General features: G+C 34.9%; 1 protein-coding gene across 41 annotated transcripts in view; it reads right to left on the bottom strand.

Annotated features, from left to right (window-relative positions):
* The window catches only part of RIMS2 (regulating synaptic membrane exocytosis 2), a 515,547-nt gene that overhangs the window by 225,027 nt on the left and 267,537 nt on the right, over positions 1–22,983 (bottom strand). For 21 of the 41 annotated variants that reach the window (XM_076329271.1, XM_076329285.1, XM_076329287.1 and 18 more), the window contains 6 exons: positions 14,132–14,340; positions 12,661–12,780; positions 10,718–10,817; positions 9,796–9,919; positions 4,707–4,753; positions 3,386–3,498 (listed from right to left, as the gene is read on the bottom strand). In XM_076329271.1, the coding sequence (XP_076185386.1) occupies positions 3,386–3,498; positions 4,707–4,753; positions 9,796–9,919; positions 10,718–10,817; positions 12,661–12,780; positions 14,132–14,340 (713 nt within the window). Of the gene's footprint in view, positions 1–3,385; positions 3,499–4,706; positions 4,754–9,795; positions 9,920–10,717; positions 10,818–12,660; positions 12,781–14,131; positions 14,341–14,457; positions 14,526–22,983 lie in introns of all 41 variants that reach the window. The other 20 variants (XM_076329272.1, XM_076329294.1, XM_076329291.1 and 17 more) reach the window with 1 other exon arrangement.

Genomic DNA, 22,983 nt, shown 5'->3' on the forward strand with positions numbered 1-22,983 from the left:
AGTAAATTATAACACACAATAATTTACTGTAGCTGCATATAATTTGTTCAATTAAATATGTATTTGGGCAGAATAATTATTAATGGAAATAATATTTCCTATCTATGTGAGATGGTTTGCTTCAGGGGAAATCCTATTAGCCAGCTCTGGAGTGTCACTGTAACCTCAACAGAAGAAAACAGGTACGCAGACCAATGCTGATAAAGAGGAAAACACTGAACAGACAGATATCCCTGAATAGTAGGGAGTCATCGCTGCAGCTAAACTGGCTAAAACCATACTGAATGTAAAGAAATACATTCCAAAACACCATTAATACAAAAACCCTTGAAGGATCTGTAGCGCTGTCTGAATAAGGATGCATATATCCAAGTATTTATTCAAATACTTCAGACCTCCACCCAAACTGTAGGTATCTCCACTTCTGCCCGCAACTCTTCTATTTCACAGCCTATTAACTACAGCTCCCCTAACAGCGGCCCATCAGGACTACATGATATCATCTGAAAGTACAGAAAATACAGAAAACACTTCCAAAATCTTGCATATCATCCATTCCCTCAGATTCACCACACCTGTCTGAATTCAGCCACCATTGCCCAGAATATCAACGGACCCTCCACTTCCAAAAAGAACAGCATCCTCTCCCCATCTACCGCCCGGGCTCTGCAGTTATTCTCCCGCCTAGGCACTCACCATAAAGAGCACCTTTCCAATTACATTCGGAATTTAGTATTTCCTTCCATTTCCACCTTACTCAGCTATTTGGAATGAATGAGTGTTCCATCAACTGTTCTGTCAGAAAAGAGCTGATTAAAAACATGGAAAACCAAAATACTGAAGCTCATCCATTTTGTAGTGTTCAAACTAAAATATTTTTTGGAACTTGAGGAGATTTTTAAAATTCAATTTTTCCCTATTCCTTCACCTTTGCTAAAGGTCCAAGATTAGAAAACCTCATAGTCCATTCTAACTTTTCAAAACATCTCCAACTCTACAAAGAGTTGTTTTTTTCACTAACTGTTCCAAAGTTTCAAAATGTTTTAAAGACATAAAATGAGAAACCAAAATTTTAAAAAGTGAAGGAAAAACTATTCATTGCACTACCTTCAAGACACATAAACCCCCAAATTTGAAAAGTAAAAAAAATTTGTGATTTTTCCAAACAAACTTAAAATATCAGATCAAAAAGAAACTACAGATATTTACTGTTTTGAAAAAAACTATTCCTGTAGAATACTTAATTTGTCTTAATCTTTTTTTAAAAATATATTTTAGTCTACACATTTCAATGTGCCTAGTTAGGTGCCACGTTGCTATCATCCACACCATATTCAGACATTGTGACAGCCACCCTTCCTCACAAAGCAAAAGGTTTAGTCCTAGCCTCCCAAAGCCTTGAGCCAACAGCAGCAGGAGCTGGCTTGTGCCATTAACACGATAACATGAAATACAGCTATTTCCAACTTTTCTTTAGCTGGTGAGGTAAGATAGGTGTCCAAATTTTCAAACTGTCTACTGATGTTAGGAGTCTACATTGAGACAGTGTGACTTTAATTTAGAGAGTTACTGAGCATTTCTGACTTCAGTGTCAGTCAACTGGAGCTGTGTGTTCTCAGATATCAACTGCTCCCTGAGGGAAACAAGGATATTGTGTAGTAGGGAGTATTGTATGTAACTGCATACAGTATATAAGGGAGTACAAAGAGGACAAATGTAGGAAAGATCTTTAAATGTCTCCTAAAATTATTTGGTTTCCTTAGATGGAAAGAAATGCTATAAACTTATTAATAAAATCATTTATATCTTGAAACAAACAAAAAATAATTAAAAATAGGAACACTTCAGTTAAACACTGAATATATATGCCATTCTGAGACATAAAACCTTGTGAATTCTGTTATTCTCAGTAAATTAGAATATACCTCTAAATCTCCTGATACTATTCTTATTCACCTCAAACTGCGATATCCTCTCAAACCACAAAATCAACAGAATTACTGACTTTGCTAATAAATCCTGATCTTAAACTCCTGAAGATTTTGTTTCTGAAACTGAGAAAGTGAGGAAGTCAGTTCTGTGTGGTTCCTATTTGGATCATCATTCCACAGTGTCTGTGCATTGGATGTCTGAGCAGCTAACTCTGGATCTGAATTTCATGCTGGGAGCTAGGAACCAAAACCTTTTGACAGACTAATCTTTTATGAGGTTTAGCCAAAAGATATTTCTTTCCCCCCCTGTTTCCACTATCAACAATTTTTGCTGTCTCATAAAACTAAATTGTTTTTTAGAAACCTTGGTCTGTATATTTTGACAGTTCATGTTCATGTTCATGTTCCCTTGTCATTGTATTTTGTGCAAAGCATTCTGTACTCTACAGTCAAGATTTCTAGTTCTCCATTTATCCAAAGGATTAAGTCTTTCAAAGTAGTTAAGTACAACAGTTACAGAAAATTAAAAATTATATATTGTAGATGGCTGGTCTGATGAGCAAAACAAATAACGTCTCATGCATTGCAAAATGGAGCCAACACGGCTGCTGAACAAACAAAAATATTTCTTCCTCTCCTCTATGAACACCATAAACCATTTCTGTGAGAACTATAAACAGTCTGCTTAGATTTTATGCATATTTTTATGGCGCACTCATTATCTTAACATAAACAACTTGGAAGAAATATGAATGTGACATTTTCAAACTTGTTTAACACCAGTTTTGCACTGCTTCCATTCAATTTTCCTTTCCTTTTCAACATGTACCAGCGCACAACTGCGCACTTTTGAAAAATCACACTTTGGCGTTGTAAATGACACAAAAAGGCGTACAAAACCCAAGTTCTTCAGTTTAGTACAAAAAATTACCCTTTTAAAGAAAACATGCAGGTAATGAACTTTGTTCTCAATGAGAGTGAATAACAAAAGTGAATAACACTGGTACAAAGAATACAACATTAGTAAACAATCAAAGGGATATCTGGGCAAAGGTATATATGAAAGCTAGTGCAAAAGAAATAAGCAATATTAATGTCCAAGCACACAGGTAATAAAATGTACCAACTGTACATGGAAGAGTTACAGTTGAAAAAGTGTATACACTCAACAGCGCAAACATAACTGCAGGCCAAGATTAGGCCTTTCTGAAAATTTGACTCTACCAGTCTAGCTTACTAGATAAATATACATATATATATAAAATTTCCAAAAGCTAATAAAATGGAATGTCCTTATGAAACTATGGCCCTGCCTACACTGAGATATGTAGCATTAACCAAACAATTTAGCTAGTTTAACAAGAAATTTATGTTAGAGGTAGCTTGCACTATGCAGTGAGAGTTTTATATGTTGCAAAAAGCACAACACCAATATTAATGAAATGTTTACATACTGAAAGTTGTCCAGACAAGAACTGCGGAACATCTCTTAACATGCCAGGACTCATAGGAGAAGTCACTGAAATAGAAGGTCGGTCCATTTTTTGAGATTCAAATGAACTAGAACCTGTAATTATAAATAAAAATATTTTATAAATAGTAGCACTTATGCATTTTTCACAATGTTCTTTAAAGAAAAATTGTACAAATATAACCAAACATACAATAAAGTTGTGATAAATATCACTTTTTTATCTATTTAAAATTACCAAATAATGATACTCAATCTTTTGGTGCTCAGATGCAATCAAAAGCTTTCCAAGCTTATTATAGCTGCAAAATGTCATCTGAAGCATATAGAATGAAAAATAGTTTATTCAGATATTTCCGACTGTAATTATGTCAGTAAGTTGAAGGCCCAAAATTCCTAAATAGTAACGTAATACTTTACTGTGGTCAAAGGAATTCAGTCTTCTGAAGGGCACTTACTATTTTGTACAATCAGACTAATTTTTAACTAGATTTTTACAAAAATATCAAGATGCACATAATGTTTTTTGTGTATTTTGTTTCAAATCTACAAGGTCTGCAAACTGTCAGGGGGCAAGTTTTGACATATAAAACATAAAGTAAAAGTAAAGTATTTTTATAAATACAAAAGACATTCCACATCTCACAAAACATAAAATGGATTTTATTTTAAGACTTGGATGATCAGTGAAAACTTATTGGAGGAGTTTTTCATATTATTATAATCAAGTTTATGCCACTGCATTTATTCATGGCTTCTATTACAAAAGAGTTCTAAAACAATGATAAAAAATAACTCCAGGCTGAAATCCATCTTATCAGATCTAAGCCAAAGAACAAGTAATTTTTCCCCACATGAAATACTGGTTTAACTGATTTAAAGAGTGCTGAATGTTTCTAATAAAGTAGAAGTATTCTGATTTCAAAGTAGCTATCTCTCAGGTTGTAAATAAAGAACATTTCATCCCCATTTTTAGTTTATAAGGTTCAACTGAAATGCAAGACAATAAAACAGGAAATTAAAAATTACTCTTAATGTTCTTGTATATGAGTTAGAATTATGCTTTTCTTTTCAGTCAAAAATAGCCTAAGCTTATAACCAAATGTCAAGCCTAAATCAAAATATCCTGACTTTTGATAGTTTATTATTAAACAAAGGTAGATAGATAATACAGTAAGATGACATACTGAGACAAATACGGACAAAGAGATGACAGCTATACTGACTGTAGATGACATTTTTCAATCTATTTGTGCTTACATAAAAGAGAGAGAAGATTTTCCTACCCCACAATTGAAACTTACTGGACTCCAGCTGTGCATGTGTGCTGTCAGGTATTCTGGGAATGTCCCTGAAATCAGGAAAATTAAGACAGGCTGATCCTTTATCTAGCAAGCATATTCAAATTTCAGTTAGACTATAACACTTCTCAAGCCACCATGGAATGCCTCAAGAAAGGTGTATGATCTGCTGACTCTCTTCACCCATGGGAAAGATTTATTTTTTACCCAGTATAAATAATTTCAGTGGCAAACTAAAGCTTACAGAACAAGTGGTTTGGTGAATGCAGGAGAGAGGCTGCACAGTCACAAATAAAATAATTCAGTAAATAAAAAAAAAGAACAATCTCAGAGTTAATGGTAGACTAAAAACTGTGAGTAGTAGACTTTATTATGACATTATACATTAATTAAATTTATTGGACCCTCACTCAAACATACTAGACTGCCAATAATGGCTATCCCAATATGTCCTTTACTGTCCTTGAACCCCAAATTTGGACAATCTTACCTTTTCCGTAACTAAGGTGAGCAATTTCATTTGGCAAAATTGCATGCTTGCATATATATGAGATGTTGCATCACCTGTATTAAATTGTGTGTACAGCTATGTAATTTTAAAGCACTCAGTTGCAATGACTAAGTACCTCATTATGTCCACCCACGCCCCAAAGAACATATTCTTCCTATGAGGGGCAAACATTACTGTATGCTAATAAAAACTATCAATATGCTAATAAAGCATTTTGGAGGTATTTGAGCAAAACCAGGCAAGATGAAGAGCTTCAGCTCTGAGTCACAGCAAGAACAATATTTAAAATCATGATGTGTGTTTCAGTGCAGTTGGTTTCTTCAAGGTTGCATTGGGTGTCAGTGCCCAGGTTCGGGCAGCTTGGGGGCTGCAGGGCGGCCTCTGTGAGGAGGGGCCGGGGCTGCCCCGTGCCGGACACAGCCGGTTCCAGCCGGTTCCTGTCGGCTCCAGCAGACCCACTGCAGGGCACAGCTGAGCCCATCAGCCAAGGTGGTGGTGCCTCTGTGATAACATATTTAAGAAAGGATAAAAACACCACATGACAGTGTGAGGAGTGAGCGAAAAAAGTGAGAGAGAAAATGCCGCTGACACCAAGGTCAGAGAAGAAGGAGGAGGACTGACCGCAACCCCCCTTCCCCATCCCTCTGCGCCGCTCGGTGGGGGGGAGGTAGAAGAGTCAGGAACAAAGGAGTGAAGTTGAGCCTGGGAAGAAGCGAGGTGAGGGGAAGGTGGTTTTATTTTTGGTTTTACTTCTCACTATCCTATTCTGTTACTAATTCCTAATAAATGAAATTAATCTTCCCCACGTGGAGCCTGTTTTGCCCATGACAGTAACTGCTGAGTGATCTCCCCATCCTTATCTTGACCCATGAGCTTTTCTGTCTTATTTTCTCCCCCTGTCCTGCTGAGAAGGAGGAGGGAGAGAGTGGCTGGGTGGGCATCTGGCGGCCAGCCAAGGTCAACCCACCACAAAGGTATGTGAAAAGTAAGGGAAAGTTAAAAATGCTTTCAGTGGTATCTACTGGCCCATACAATGAAAAAAAGAGTCTGCATTATATATAAATAAAACTTATCTAGTTCCTTTTTGGTATACCGTTTCCAAACTTTTTTCAAGACTTACTAGAAAGATAGCTTTACTAAGCAGATTGAGGAATCTTTCCAACTGAATTGATGCACAGTACCCAAGAATTCAAATTAATCAGAAGGCATGCAACTGGTGTAACTGTCCACTGTAGACAAGAAAAAATCACTGTCTCTGTTTTTAGTTAGCAAAACTTGCCGGAACCTTGCAAGGGCTACTGAAGAAGTAAATATTTAAGTTTGCATATTTGATATCTGTAGAATTTATAAAGGAACCCAATACTCGCCTATTACTTTACTCAGAAATACACTCCAGAACCTAACCTGTAATTTTAAAAAAGTATTTCTATCATGTGACTTTGAGAAGAAAACCTTGAAAACATGTATCATTGTGAACAGATTGAATATGAGTTTTCTATAGATAGCTAAAACAATAAACTTGAAAGCTTTGAACACTATCATTTATGTTCCTAAAGCATACAGATCCCAGTATTTCACAATAGCATGAATGGTATTTCTTACAAGGAACTCTGACTGAGATAAACAGATGTAGGAGAAGCAGAAGTACTTTTAGGCATCTCTTTACATTTTAAGATATGTTCCATTGCAAGCAGATTGTATAGAATAATTAATAAAACACAATGCATCGTTCCTTCCAAATTCAAAACAGTAGTAACTATGAAAATAACATGCATTTTAAAATAACTGTTTCTGAGAATTAGAAAGCAGAAAATAGATAAGTTCTTGCGTATAAGAGACAGCCAGCTCACACAGAATAGCAACTTGGCCATCAATTTTTATTTTAAGATAGAAAAAGGGATAAATTGCATGCCAAAATTGTATGATCTTTTTTTTTAAAGGAGCTTTCCATTTTATCTTCCTTTATCGGCTTAACTTGCCATCTTCAGTTTTCATAGCAGTCAGCCCATAATAAAATGAAGAACCAACAATCATGTTTACTGGAATTCGGTTTTGTATTCAGAATATCAGGATATGACAACAGGTTATTTATTATTATCTTTTTCAACTAAGTTAATTGCTAGTAACTGTCTGAAGATTTCTGGCATGAGTTAGTGCAATGCTGTGAGACCATCAAGAGACTCTCTTTATAAGTAATAGGATATACCTCAAATACAAAAGTGAAATCCTTCAAGTGGGCATCAATTATTCTAATAAAAATAATTATCACTTCAGACGTCTGGTAAATCTGAACTTTTAATGATTTTAAATACATTGAAACTTTATTCCCTGGGGCAGAAAACAGACCTATGGTGTTATGTTTCCTTGGGCAAGCATATGACATTAATTTCTATAGTCTATTTGAGTACGACCAGAAATCTCCTAAACTGAGAAGATAATATGGTATTTCCAATTCATCAGCTCAAATCTCATGAAAAACATTTCTGAAGTTATATTGTTAATATCAAAATCCAAAAAGTTACATATATCTAACCAGAATCTAAAACCTTACCAACTCACAGAAAGTATTCATCACTGAGACTTCAGTTATAAACCCATTTAGATTAGTAACTGGAGTTTTGGAGGTGAAAACCCTCTTATACATCTAATGCAGAAAGACACTGGGAATCAAGTACACAGAACAACTATTTTAGCCCTGATCTGGTTCAGTTCTTCACACTATGTGGCAAGCAGTTAATGCTGAAGAAGGCCTCTTGAGAGCCCACATCACTTTCTTTAAGGAATTATAGATGAGCTGCTTTAGTGACAGCAAGTGGAGCACATGGTAACATAACAGAAGACATGATGATAAGGAAGGTAAACAACAGACAGTAAATATAAAAGCACAGGAAAGAATACAGGAGGTTTCGCACAATGAAGAGAATGCAGAAAGAGAAAAAAACCAAATATCTTCAAAATGTAAGCAGTTCCTTGAAACTTTTGCTATAAACGTCTGTTTGAGAGAAACTATGAAAGATCTTACACCTGTATGAAATGAAATTGAAATTTCCTTTTCTGAGACAATATTCTTCTAGCAATGTAGTCTGTCCCTTAGCATTACTATTATACCTACAACTCCCACGTTATTCAAAGGTTTTTAAGGATAAGACAGATGATACAGCCTTTACCCTAAAGGGTTTGCAATTCAGTATGTATGTAGGAGATAACCTCTCATCTCTCTGACAAGATAAAGCAGTTTTTGTTATTATCAAGTTCATTTAAAATTGTCAAACCACATTAAGTTCCTACACAGTAAGTTCCTGATGTGTCAAACATGTTAAGTTCCTATTATAGCTGAACCCATAACAAATTATCCTCACTGAAATTTCATCCTCAGATTATATGGTTCTAGATTTTTTTAGTACTTCTTAATTTTTAGTTGTTGTGTTACCCATGCTTTCTCGTATGAAGGTAAGATAATTCTGTGCATCTTATACAAAATAAAGGGATAAATATATTTATTAATTATAATTAATTATAATTATAGAATCATAGAACAGCCAAGGTTGGAAGGGATCTTGAAAGACCATCTGGTCCAACCTCATGAGGAAAAGGGAGCTTAGATGAGATGACCTAGCACCCTGTCCAGTTGTGTCATATACATCATAATAATTCTGTGGGGGAAAAGAGAAAATTCTTAACAACTGTAAGCATCTTCAAATTCAGTGATAAGCATCCCCCTCTTCACAGCCCTGGTATGATCAGCTATGGAACTTCCAATGGAGAAGTAAAAAAAGGATCGATGTGACTGTAAGCTGTAGGAACTTGGAAGAAAAAGAACAGATGAAGAAGGGGAAGTATTCACAGTCTAATACAACAAAGCAACTAGAAATGCCCTATTGCTATGCAAGAAAAATTTAAGTTTAGACATTGAGAGGTAAGTTAAGAAAACTGGACAATGTAAAGCACCAAAGAAAAAGTGCCACACAGTTTAGATGAGCACTAGTGCTAGCTATTCATTCAGATATGTTCTGTATTAGATAACAAGCAATAATTTAATAGATTTCATAGATGAAGATGATGAGAATGTGGATTAGAGACTTTCCGAAGCATATTGATTGTCATTAGCATACTATATTTTGGGCAAAATTCTACACTGCAGATTCTCAGTAAATAGAGTTCATCATCAGTTCATAAACCAAATATGAATATATCATTTTATATATTTATATAAAAACAGGAATGGAGAAACAAAAATCAAGAGTCAAGTTATTAATCAAGAATTGCAACAATAAAGAGTATAACCACAGTTTCAGGGCCAATATAGGCTGCATTACCAACTAAACAACCACAGAAGGGAACCTATTTTTGACCATATTAGCAGGTAATGCCTGGGACTGTCAGAGAAGACAGGATTTCACACCAGCTCTTTCTACTTACTGGCGTGATCTATCATTCTAGCTATGCTTCTGGTTTACAGAATTTTGCATACAGTTTTACTGTTTACAATGTTTATGAATCTGTTCGATATGCTCTGCCTTAAAAGTGAAATTTAGCAACACTTTTATCATATTTAATACAAAAATTTATGAAATTACTTACCCTATTGGTCTTGAAACGACAAGCTCCACTTGTGGCTCAGGTTTGGATTCTAAAATTATGTTATACACCTCCTCAAAGGTGGCTCCTTGTAGTAGCCTTCCGTTCCATTCTAATACTTCATCACCTATAATTTCAGTAATAACACACTGCTTACGACATCTTCTGTGAACTGTACTTACAATGACTATTTAAGCCCTTTTACTGTCAGTTTACTGAATTGTGAAACCTGTGTTATAGAACAAGTTTGGAGTCCTTTGTACAGAAAAATCCTGAGTATTAAAGGTTTTCTGCAGCTTAGATTGAAATATGTAAAGTTCAGTGAAATGATAATATCATCAGCAGGACCCCTATTGAATTAGATATAGCCCTTACTCGATTTAGCAGCTGTGGATTACAGAAATCCCAACATGCTCTTTAGAAAATGCAGATCTTTAAAACACCATATCTCAACAACTTACGATTTTGAAGATTCATTTACCTCTACAAGTTTAGTATTTAAGGTTCAGATAGTTTTTATGTTAATAGTTAATATTTCTTGCACATTCTCCAATCTAGCAATCCATGGTTTGCTTGTTGGGATAGAAGCAGTTTCTTAGCTGAGCTGATTCTGTTCGCACATTTGTAATAGCTTGGTTTGCTCTAAATAAAATATACACTACAAAACGACTGGGCAGGACGTCAGTGGAATATTATTTTGAGTATAAAAACATGAATAAAAATGTTAAAATATGATTTTTAACAACATGAGAATTTGTATATTTCACAAAAGCAGTAATGTCAATAATCTAGTAATTGAATGTCAGCTTGAATTCTGCAGCAGTTCACACCCATTTAACATAATTTCACATCTAATTAAACTCACTCGCTTGTTATCACCTTCAGAAAAGCAAGTCATCAGTATAGATCTATAGTAGATACATACCTGGTCTAAGATGCCCCACTGTATCAGCTAAGCTTCCTTTTTTAACTTTGGTGATAAATGCGCAGAGTCGACCTGATTCAGTCATCTTTCCTCCTACTACCTGTTTCAAAGAGGAAGTATTTTCATAGAATGAAAATTACTTTAAATGACTTAAATATTCTGGCAACAGAAAGAAGAATTCAATTATTTCCTTGGTTTTCAGGTAGCCCAGGTAAGAGAGAGACACTTGAAAAAGACACCACAGAATTTTGGCTATGACAGGTTATGTCTGTAGCTATTCTGGCTATTTGTGTAATTTAAACACAGTACAAATACAGAATGCTAAAGCTTTTAAACTTTAGCAAATATATGTATAGTATTTCACTGTATTATAAATTACCACCCAAGAAAAGTAAGGTGTTGGTCATTAGACTGCTTACTTCAATACTTTTTGACTGAAAACAGATCTATTAATGTAACAGAACTCACGATGTTCACCCTAAACATCAAATGTCTCAATCAAATTCACCTTGGCTGGGCAAGTCAGATGAAAATACTTGTCATACTGAAGATTTCTCTACAGGAAACTTCAACAGGTTTAACCTTAATATTTACCTTAGAATCAGGAGATTCACATATCAGAATTGGTTATAACTGCATAATCTTTAAATTCTTAAGGTTTCTTAACAGTCTTCATATTGGGATTTAAAATTTGTAATACTATATCCAGTTTAGATTACTTTCAATAATGTAAATATTTGAAAATTCAGGTCAGGAATAACTGCTGAAAATCACTCTTTTCAGATGTCTATTGAGATTAAAAAGTAGTTACTCTTGAATCTAATCTATTCATGAATCTCAGTGAAGAGTTCATCTTTATAATAGAAGATTTTAGAATTTTAAACATAGCATTTTAAACAAAAAGTACTTCATAGTGGCACTGTTAGTCTCTTTTCTTGCACTTTCTGACATTAAGACAATAACACACATACCAAAAGTGATGCTCAACTGGCTTCTCCACTGGCTTTAAAATAAAATCATTTGTCAATTAAGTAAAAAATTCAAAAATTTCCAGAGCTGTTAGTATATGCTATAAGTAACTACACTGATTTAATCCCTATTTACAGTGTATGACTATAGCCTAATCTGTGTACCCAAAGTGAAGTCAGCGTCATGCTAAATAGAGAACGGAGAATTAATCAAACTTCTTAATGATTTCTCACAACAAGGATGTTGAATCAAAATAAATACATGCTTGTTTCTTTTACTGTGTATAATTCATTCTCATGCTTGTATTAGTATTGCTGGAACTGCAAATAATATCACACAAAAATGAGATCAAGATATGAGCTAGAAATAGCTTCATAATGTGTTCAAAGAGTACTGCATCATGAAAAAGATGCAAACACATTACTTTTTGATAATAAAAAATAAATATTAAATAATTTTGTCTTGTGTATTTAAAATATAGCAAATCAAACAATCAGAGGGGAAAAAGATCCAGAAATGGGCTCTTCCATTGGCAGACCCTGTTCTGGATTGAAATGTCATTAACTTCCAGATGTCCCCAGATCTTCAAAAGAGAGAATTTATTTTTCACATTTTTCCCCTCTTTTGGGGAACAGAAGTTATACTATGGTGCAATGCTCAATACTGAACAAAGTGGACAGGGCTTGGCTTGCCCAGCAAGGATGCAATTAGTACCTTGCAGAGCAGACATTCTCAGCAAACTTGTGAAAACATGTCTAGTCTTTCAGAGAAATACAATTTTTTGAGCCTGTCAGGAGCCCTGTAAAATTACTTTCGGTAATTGAATATAAAATGTCTATGTTTTGTAATTTTGAGTATGATAAGACATTATAGATATCAGTATGCATACACTATATAATATGAAAATACTTTCATTATAAAGGTAGCTAGTTTAACAGAGAGAGTTGTTAGTTCCAAAATTATTCATTACCAACCTTCAATCCAAGCATTGCTCCTGTGTCTCTAGGCACACTTCCATCTTTTAGTCGTTTATTTAACAAAATCCGACCAATGAGACGGTCTCCATCTTTGGATGGTTGCCAAGTTACTGGATGCTATCATATGGTGTTAATGGAAAATACAGTGAATAGGATTTTAAAGAAAAATTTTCCACTAATACTTTTCATTTCCTGATATATTTTTAAAATGCCATTAAAGTATTATGATTACACTAATATATAATGTAATAGAATGACAGAAAACTGTGCTGGAAAAAAATTATTTGGATATATGGTCCATCACAATGTATGTCTAATATTTAATAACATTATCTGTTTTACTAAATCCGATTTATAAATATCTAGAATGATCTTTGCATCTTGATTAGACAGATATAGACAACTATACATATTTATCTACACACAATGAATCACACCTGAGTACTGACAAAAACAACTGTAGAGGTCTAATATAAGGGTAATACTGAAAAGATGTTTAACTCAAAACAGCAATTTGCTGTAAGACATTTCTTCTTTTTCCACTATTCCAAACATGTCAGTTTTCTCTAAGACCGACAAACTTTTTCAGTGTTTTACTTTCTCTCAGCAGTATTATATTAAAAATTATAGAACACATTAAAAGGTATAGTCATTATTTTATTTAAATGTATCATTTCTTTCTTGGAATAATTACTTCACGTATGAAGCATAGTTACAGTGAACGTTATTATTCCATTACTATACATGAGCACAGTTATACTTGTATATTGGCATAATTAATAAAATTTTAACATTTTATTTTGTGTAATCATAGCACTTTTTCACTGAAAAATACTATTTCATGCTCTATTTCATGCAAAATTAGCAGGCACAGACAAATCTGCTCCCATTACAACTAATAACTCTAAAAAGATTTCTCATAATCTCCACGAAACAGAAAGCAAAAATAAAAAATACCAAAGCAGATGGCAAAGCTTTAATTCTGCACAATACTGCACAAAAATGGCATGGCAACAAAACAAAAGAACAACCATGACAGTGAAAGGGAAAAAAGAAAAACAACTTTTCTGTGCAGAGAGACCCAATTTTCTCCCTTTTTCACCTGGGGTTTAAACTATTAATTTAATTTCAGCCCCAGGAGTTTGAACATAGTAAATCAAATAAGCCAATCAGTAGAATCCTTATTGTTAATTACTTTGTACTTGAAGGTAATACCATGATAAGCTATTATGCAACCATAAGAACAACATTCCTTTATGCCTTTCAATTTTTTGCTTAGGCTGCCAAACAGTAAAAGCTGCAAGCATGCAGAGACTTTTCATTTGTTTTTCTTTTCTGCACCTTAAGAAATGCTACATTGTCTCTAGAAACACCCTATCTTTTATTTTATGCACTATTTTAATGAGTGACAGAGAGCAAACAAAGACCAAATGAGCAGGTTAAAATGCAGGCTCCATAACCTCAGTACCTTCTCGCTATGGCTATGTTCCTCGTTTAGAGTTGTGCTACTACACGTATCTACCCCAGAGTCTTTTATCTGAGGCTCAGACCATTCCAAGTCCTCTTCCAAAGAGTGGCCACCAAAGCACACCATTTTCTTTTGCCTCTCGGATAAGGTGTTAGAATCCGACAAAACTGCCTGTTCCCTAGTTTTTCTTTTTCCCCTTTGACTGTCCCCTATAGGTGTGGGATAAAAAAAAGGATACAAAAAAGAAAACATGCAAAGGTGTAAATAAAACAAAGGAAATGCGAAATGATAAAGGAAACTAAATGGTAAGGCTCCACATGTCTCACCAAAGACATTGGGGATGCCTCACTGCTATGCCAAGACGTATGGTCCAACCAGTTGTAATCCATGTCTCCTGCGAGAATCAGACAGACAAGATAGTGCAGTAAAGGAAAGGTGAAAGAAAGGACAGACAAAGATACAGTAAAATTGTAAAGACTTCTGATTATCCTATCTGATTCATAACCTCTGCTAGCAGGACTTGCAAAGTGCTTCCAAGAAAAAGTTAAGGCTCCAACAACAGAGTACATGGAATATGAAATACAGTGAGGAAAGAGGTATGTTTGTGCGTGTCTATGTGTGCATAAATTATGTACAGTGTAAAGCATCATTGCTTCAGAGTTTTTAACTGTTCCTGTAAAATTACTTACAGTAAATTAAATGAAAAGGCAAATTGTATTGTATTCCTAACAGAATTTTCAGAAAGGAAAGCAGTTGAATATGGAATGAGTTTTTGTCATAATCTAAAGAAACAGTTTTCTCTTAAGGAATGTATTTCTTTGCTTTTCTAATACAAACTAGTATTTATTCTAAGCACTTCAATAACATACTTAAAACAATGGTACTCTATATTCAGCTGTACAGTAGAGGATGTTTTAAGAAGGTTAAATGATCTATTAAATATGATAGATTGATAAGAAAAACAAATATAGAAAATATTTTTAGAATAAAAAGCATATTAACTTTGCTTGAAATTCCCAGAGAAATGTCTACTGGTTAAATATCAGGAAGAATTCTAGTAAGTACAGGTACCTCAAAACTGGGAATAAATGTGTAGTGTTTTGACAAAATAGATATATATTTTATAGAATCAGAATTTAACCTGTATGGCAGACACATGGTGGGAAGAAAGGTTTAAAAAACAGTTTTAAAGAAAAGGTCTAAGTTAATGCTGCTGTCCACAGAATGCGACATGATTCACCTATTTTAATAAAATGTTCTCTTTTATGTAGATACTTTAAGTTGTAAATTATGCCCACACATTTTGCATTATTACATTTCTCTCTCTGTTTTTTTCCCCCACCATTGTTACTAAATGTTACATGAAAAATATTTTGTTACTGCAAGCTACATAATATTTTGATCCTATTGTATGGAGGAAAAAATGTTGACTTTTCTGTCGAATTTCATGACCAAAAGAACACTAAACCAAAGTAGTTCTGCTCTTTTTAGCACAGACCACAAACAACATTTTTCTATTTCCATTACTTCAGATCCTGCTTTAACATTGCTCAACCTGTTCCTCTGAAACTACATGAAGTAAGTTGGTGAAATATAACTAATAGGTCTACTCATAGACTTAACACTTGTCTAGAAAACTTTACAGAGAGGATGTGAAGATACAGCCCTATAAAACTAAGCTACAAAAAGCTAATAGATTCTTTAGAAAAGTAAAATATAGTCTTCTCAGGGGGATATTATGTACAATGAGAAATATGATCTTTTTTCACTTGTTTTCTCCTAATATATAGACTTGCATACGCTATTTGGAAAAAAAAAAATCAAGCCTCATTTTCATTTTAAAGAAGGAAATGTACGGAATACAAAGGTTTTCTTTTCAAAAAGACACTTTGAATTTACTCCCTTACATTTTGCAGAAATATTGTAGCATATCAAATATCCTTTGATTTCATAAAAACAGTAGTAAGGGACCTCATGAAATTATTTTGAAGCTTTAATTCATTCGTATTTTCTAGGTAATAAATGGGCCTGCTGCAAATGTATTAACTGTGTTTCTTGAAAGGAAGATAACATTTTAAAATGGGAAATTCTCACCAAGACTGCTTTCTCATGACAGTTAACATCTTGACTATATTACAGATAAAACTGTGGCTATCCTGCTAAAGGGAAAAGAAATATTCTTCTGAAAGATAATAACATTTTGCAAAAGGTACTTCTGGCATGGAACTTCCAGTGTTGTCTCACCTCTGTCTCCAAAGACATTGCTTCAGAGGAACTGAGTGAAATCATCAGTGAGCTCATAAAGATCTAGCCTTTACTGCATAAATATACATTTAGAGATATCCAGAAGACTGCAAGAGTTCCAGTCTACATATTGCCAGTTTTACAAATCCTGGTTTTAAAATATATTTAAAAATGGATCTTAAGTGAGGAAAACTCATCTCATTCAGTAATGATTACTTCTCAGCTTTAATTGCATGAACTAAAGGCACTTGAGCCCATACAGTTTTTTCCCAGCAGTTATTTTCTGTGTCATCAATATAACTGCTGCACCCAAAACCAAAGTCTGACTAAAAAAGTTGTGATTTGGTTCCCTATAATTTGGTACCAAATTCTAGGAGCAGAGCACTGAAATAAAATGGGTTTTAAAAGCAGAACAGTTAAAACTGATCATTCTCACTGATTCTAATTCCTGACTATTTCTGAGAAATGGTGTATTTTCATTGAAAAGACTAAATTTAGATGTAGATATCTACCATTAGGCATTAAGAATCCACCACTGCAAATTACTGGACATTTTTTAAGGTTTTAAAATCCTCAGCAACAATCTCAACTATCACTTATAATCCAAAAGAAGCCACCAGAAAGGAATCCAGGAGTATAGCTATTATGTCCCTGCTGTTCTACAGTGAACATAGCACTTTACCTGTACTTCATGAAACCCATCATGGCTTTGCCTGCTCTCCTATTCATGTCTTTTCCCATACAGTTCTGTATGAGCTTGTCAAGAGCAAGGATTCCTATCAAACTGAACGTTCACTTGTGTGTCTAAATAGAAAATAATTCTTAAAAACAGGAAAATAAATTATTGAAAAGTTGAGGCCCCTGAGATGCTCTGACCATATACACATTCCCACTGCAAATGTGCATATACCTAGTCACCAAAAACAGGTCCAGTCTTCACTTGCTACTTGCATGTCCACAATATGTGCATATAGGCATACACTCAAAGACAGAAATTAAATTAGCTTTACAGTAACTGTACTTTACAGAACAGATGGGCTGTACATATATAAGTTCATCCTATAGGTGTTTATATGAGCAAATGTGGAACACTGTTGGGCTCTAACAGTCTGGCATATGTACATCCACATTTGAAACATACACGGTGACTTTCAGTTAGAGAAGGAAATTCTGGATCTTTTTTTTTTAATAGAGCTATCCAAAATAGTAATCTACATACATTAATGCATACAATAATACATGATATTGTTGCTATCACATATTATTTAAGTTATTGAGAGTGATAACTTAAAATTTAAAAAACTTCCCATTATACAGTAAAAATAAAATACATCGGTTATCTTCCTGCTATAGAACTTGAAATTTCTCTCTACTTTCAGGGTAAAAAAAAATCTCTTAAGATATGTCCTTTTACATCCTGTTAGAGAAATTTTACAGCCAACTCTCAAATAATTACATCTAGAGACCTCTAATTCTTCTACCCAAACTTCGGATCTTTATTGTACAGATCTGTACATCTGAATTAGTCAGCCTATATTCCTTTTACAATCAGTGAAGGGAAAGAGAACTTTTTAAGTTGTGGTTCATTTGACCTGTTTTAGATGTGTACTTCCAAGTGAAATAAATCATACCTTCGTCATACCCAAAATGTCTTATTTCTCCTCCACTGCTTATAAAGGAGGTCCCAGTGACTCATTCAGATGGCCATCATCTTTTCATCAGGAGGATCCTAGTACCCTAAATTACTATTGTGACACAGCCTTAAATATTTGTTTACATATCCAAGAAAATACCAAAATTGTCACAGAAAGGACTCAGGACTCTTCAAGGTCTCATGGAAGGCAAGTTTACTGGATTTATTTTTTGTACAATTAGAAATACCAAATATTTCTTTTAATGTGTCATTTGAACAGGGGTATCATATACTTTCTTTTTCACTCTTTAGCTTAGCAGTGGTAATGGAGACTGAAAGGATCTCTGGACCAGTTTCTGTTTCAAGTCTTTAAACATAGGTCCCAGGCTCATCTGCTGGTGTAACTGATTTCTGCTTTCTAAAAAGGTTTCCAAGAATCCTCTCACCCATGTATTACCATATGGGGCATCCACATACAATGTGTGTCCAAGATTAGACACATTTAGCCCAGCATATCCGAGGCATTAGCACATAGAAATTACTTAGATTTTAAAAGATCCAGTTGTTTTGCAGCAACAGTTACTTTTTATCAATGGTAAGCCCTGAACCTAAACCTGCATGGAGGAACACATGCAAAGTTGAGCCTGTTGCCAGATTAAAGCACTCCCACTTCTTGCTCTACTATTTTCCCCTCTCCTTTTCAGTCAAGATGTAGAAAGCTGACTTTCTTTTTAATTTAGTTGTGTCTCACAGTAAATACCAATTATTCTAAAATTAAAATGATAGGAAAATAAGCAACAACTCCATCCAAAGACTGTTTTGTTCATATCTGTATTCTTTTTTTCCATTAAAACATGTAGCTATATGTTTCAAAAAAATTGTCATAGAAATTAGAAATTATAAAGCCCTTGTAGTTCATCTAGATTTTGCCCTTAACACTGCATTAAGTCATCTAAATGACAGGTCTAAATACCATAGAAGTTAATTAAATGCATTCAAACCATTATTATAAAATATTTAAACTTATAAAAATATACCCAGCATGACTGTGTGGAAGCCCTGTAGCATATTACATTTCTATGAGAGACGTCTTGCCTAGTACACCCACACTTTTTTGAGGTACAATGAATGACTTGATAAAATCAGTGGACATAAATTTTTCAGTGCAAGTTCTATAAATATTAAAATCTTGACTGGGTAAATGATTTGTGAAATCTTGTAAAATTAAAAGTAAGACACATAGTTCTTTGTTTCCCTACAAGAAAAATTGTTAAACCATAACCTTTCCATAACAAAGACACTGTAGTTTTAATTTTGACTCTCAGAGAACACACTTGCTGGTCTCTTAGATATTTCTCTTCCACAATAGCAGATGCTTTATTATTGAGAATATGTGCATTTCAGGTGTGCAGCAGAAATGACTCAGGAAAAAATGTCACCTCGTTTATAAATTATGTAAGCTATAATATCAAAGCCATCTTTCATGGAAAAAGGAACTAATATATTACTAAGCAAGATACAATCTTAGCTAATGTCATTATAACAGCATTCAGATGTCTCATGAGTTCAGGAGTGCAGCTGGATACGAGAAAGGACATATGTGAGCTCTGCTCTTATTAATGTCAGTGAGCTCTATGTGTATATGGAAAGCTTGCACAGACAAATCAGTCTGGGAGAAAAATCACATCAGTGACCTAGCCTTTCTGTATAAATGGTGTTAAGCTGAAGCCTTTGTAAGCTTACTGATGCTTAGTATGTTTTGCTCCTTTTCTTTAGCCAAAACCAAATAGGCAGAGGAAAAGCTTTTCTTCTTCTCCACCCAGGAACCCGCAGCAATAGGAACTTCCCATAGCAATGGGAACCTTGAATGACAGTGTATATTTAAAAGAATTCCATTCAGGTTCTATTCCCCTTCTATTTTAATGTTTGATTATGTATTTTTTCCTTCTTAGAACAGCTTTCCCACCCAGAAATATGGTACTTAAGTATCTTTGAAAATGCATTAAGTAATTTGAATCTAACCTACACGGTATGTGTTCACTCTTTCTTGAGTGTTATCCAAGTTCATGATCAGATCCAAAACCATTTATGTTCCAAACAGTTTAGACATAAGACACTCAACTTAATTGGCCATTCTACACATGCAGAGTCATTTGGGATGCTCTAAGGTGCCCAAAACCTTCACACAGGGTATATGGATGACCCACACCCTTCCTATCTAAACAAGGACCTATCTAAACTGGAAACTTGAACCAAGCTAAACAAAAACATGTTTCCTCAAATTCAAATCTCACTATCAAAAAGGACAGGTCATATAACTTTAAATTCTTCAAGCTGTGGAGTCTACCTGACTACATACTGCATGCTGAATACATAGAATCATAGAATCATAGAATCATTGAGGTTGGAAAAGACCTCTAAGATCATCGAGTCCAACCGTCAACCCAACACCACCATGCCCACTAAACCATGTCCCTAAGTGCCTCATCTACACGTCTTTTAAATACCTCCAGGGATGGGGACTCCACCACTTCCCTGGGCAGCCTGTTCCAATGTTTCACCACATACCACATACTGGCCACATGAGCCAATGATTGTGCAGATGTGTCATGCAAAAATACAAGCAATTTTGCCTTGCAATTGAGTGAGTATATTCCCCCTCCAAGCTGATTTTCAGCATAAGGCTACACTGAGCAGAGCACATCCCACGTCACCTGATCCTCCTCTTAACTGCAAGGCTTCCAGTGAAGCCCTATACCAGAACAACTCTGAAGAGAAGTGGAAAGTGGACTACAGCTACTGAAGAACTCTCATTTAAGCAGGTTCCTTTCTGTGTTTGCAATACTATCCATCTAGACTGCCACACCGTGGGTGACTCCAAAGAGGAGCTACACAGCCAGAATTGCCTGGAGGTGATTATATGAGTGCTTAAACAATTGCTTTGTAAGCTCTGGACACTTCAGGGACATGCTAGCATTTGGTGCAGGAACAAATGCAAAGTTGCCTGGCACACTTAAAGCACAGAAATATTTTTCAGCAGAGTCACTAATGCAGTTTGAGTACTGATGACAAAAGGAAGCTTCTTCTTGCAGGTCTTATAGCAGACTTTGAAACTTGCTACCATGCATTTCAATATTTCTTGTTTGGAAATTATTATTCCTCTGGATTTGTCAGCTTTCGACATGGAACAGCCTAGGAAAATGTCTGAAGGATCTGGTCCTACCAAAACAGAAACAGAAGCTGCTCTTTATGTAAAGGATATGAAGTACAGTCTTGACTTTTAGTAAGTGAAATAAAGAGAAATGCAGTAATCAGGACAAAAATGTATCAGTCTTCATTAGTGATAAGGGAGCTGTGGACCACACTGATATTTGCACTTAGCCCTGACTATGCAAATCAGTGACACCTATGCTAAGAGCTGTACTCAAAGGCCTCAAGAGCCTTACTGTTAGGGGCTGGGAAGTCTCGGGGCAACCAGATAAATAAATGCAAAAGATCCAGGGGATCTTTTGTCAGATCTCCTAGAAAGCAGACCTTGACCCACTTGTGAGATTCTATGCTGCAGTTCTTAAGAGAAGTCAAAGATTAAGTAGTGCAATCACACTTCTGCACAGGAACTTGACAGTCATAAGCACTAAGAAGAAAATCACTGCACAATTCAGCAGAAACTTTTGATTTGGAGCTTAGAATACTAGCAGGTGTTGTAATAAGTAGGAAAGTGTCCCTCACCTGAAAAGTAGACACACCCAAAAATTCATCTCAGGTAGTTTTAGATTTCTACATCTGAACCAGTTACTCTTGGCTCCATTCATCTGATTTGTTTTATACATCCGCTTTAAGGCTGACATGAATTGTACTCAAGAAGTGGTTTTTTTTCTTCAATGACTGTAAAAGAAGTCAAGATGATTAGCTTGGGTGTTTGTGTCTAGTTTGTGGATGTCTACATTTAGTCAGATGGAATCCCAGCTCTGATATATGGATCTGCAGATTTATAGGACCACTACATGTGGTAAAGGGTCTAAGAGTGATTTTGTGTGATCCTGCATAACTGCCCTTGTTAATCGTGAACATCCATTAACACTTGAAGTTCTTATGGCCAAGAAAGAAAAACATAAAAGAGAAGCTACACAGTTGGAAGAAGATCCTCAACAGCAGAGTGCTGCATCCCACAAGGCAGGTGAGAGAATAAATTGGGGGAGGGGGCAAGCACATAACAATGCATACTCATGTGGCAAGAAAGATGACATGGAGAGCAAGAAGGCATTGGGGCATTGACTAGAGAGACTGCCACCAAAGAAACTTCTCTGGTCTACCTGGGTCAGTCATTAAGAATTTAAAAATCTCTTGATTTCTTTTTTTTTTTTTTTTAAAGTGATATTGTTTAGGGAAAGATGTTATTAAAATTGAAGACCCTGGTTTACCCTCAAACAAAACGTAGCCTTGTTTTCAGCTACTACTAGTACTACTCAACAGAAACGATATTACTCTTAAAGGAAAGGATTATCTAATGTAAAGGGTGAAAGGGTTTCAGCATGACTATTTTGTCCTGGCTCTCTTTCTGAAACTGAGACTTAGCATCACTGTTGATAGAAGAATATTTACTGGAAGTATTTTCTTAAGTATGTTTTGCTGGAAGGATTTAAATTACGGGAATGACTTTCTTCAAAATTACATTTTCTAAAACAAAATTAGGCTTAGTCTATTAGTCAAATATATTTTGATAAATGACTTTCCTTGTAATAAAATAAAAGAAAGCATATCAATATGGCAAACACATTTGTATAATAAATTGTCTACTTCCTGTAGAAAGCTACTGCATATTAAAACCAGTGGGCTGGAGCTAAAAAAAAAAAAAAAAAGAAATAGAGAAAAAGAAATACCAGAATTTCGTAATGGAAGTCCACACTCACCAGACTCCCACTGGAAGAGATGCTTCCAGTCACAGCACAGTGGCACATACTAGATGACCTCATAC

Source organism: Aptenodytes patagonicus, chromosome 2 (genome assembly GCF_965638725.1).
Source record: "Aptenodytes patagonicus chromosome 2, bAptPat1.pri.cur, whole genome shotgun sequence".
NCBI classification, from domain to species: domain Eukaryota; kingdom Metazoa; phylum Chordata; class Aves; order Sphenisciformes; family Spheniscidae; genus Aptenodytes; species Aptenodytes patagonicus.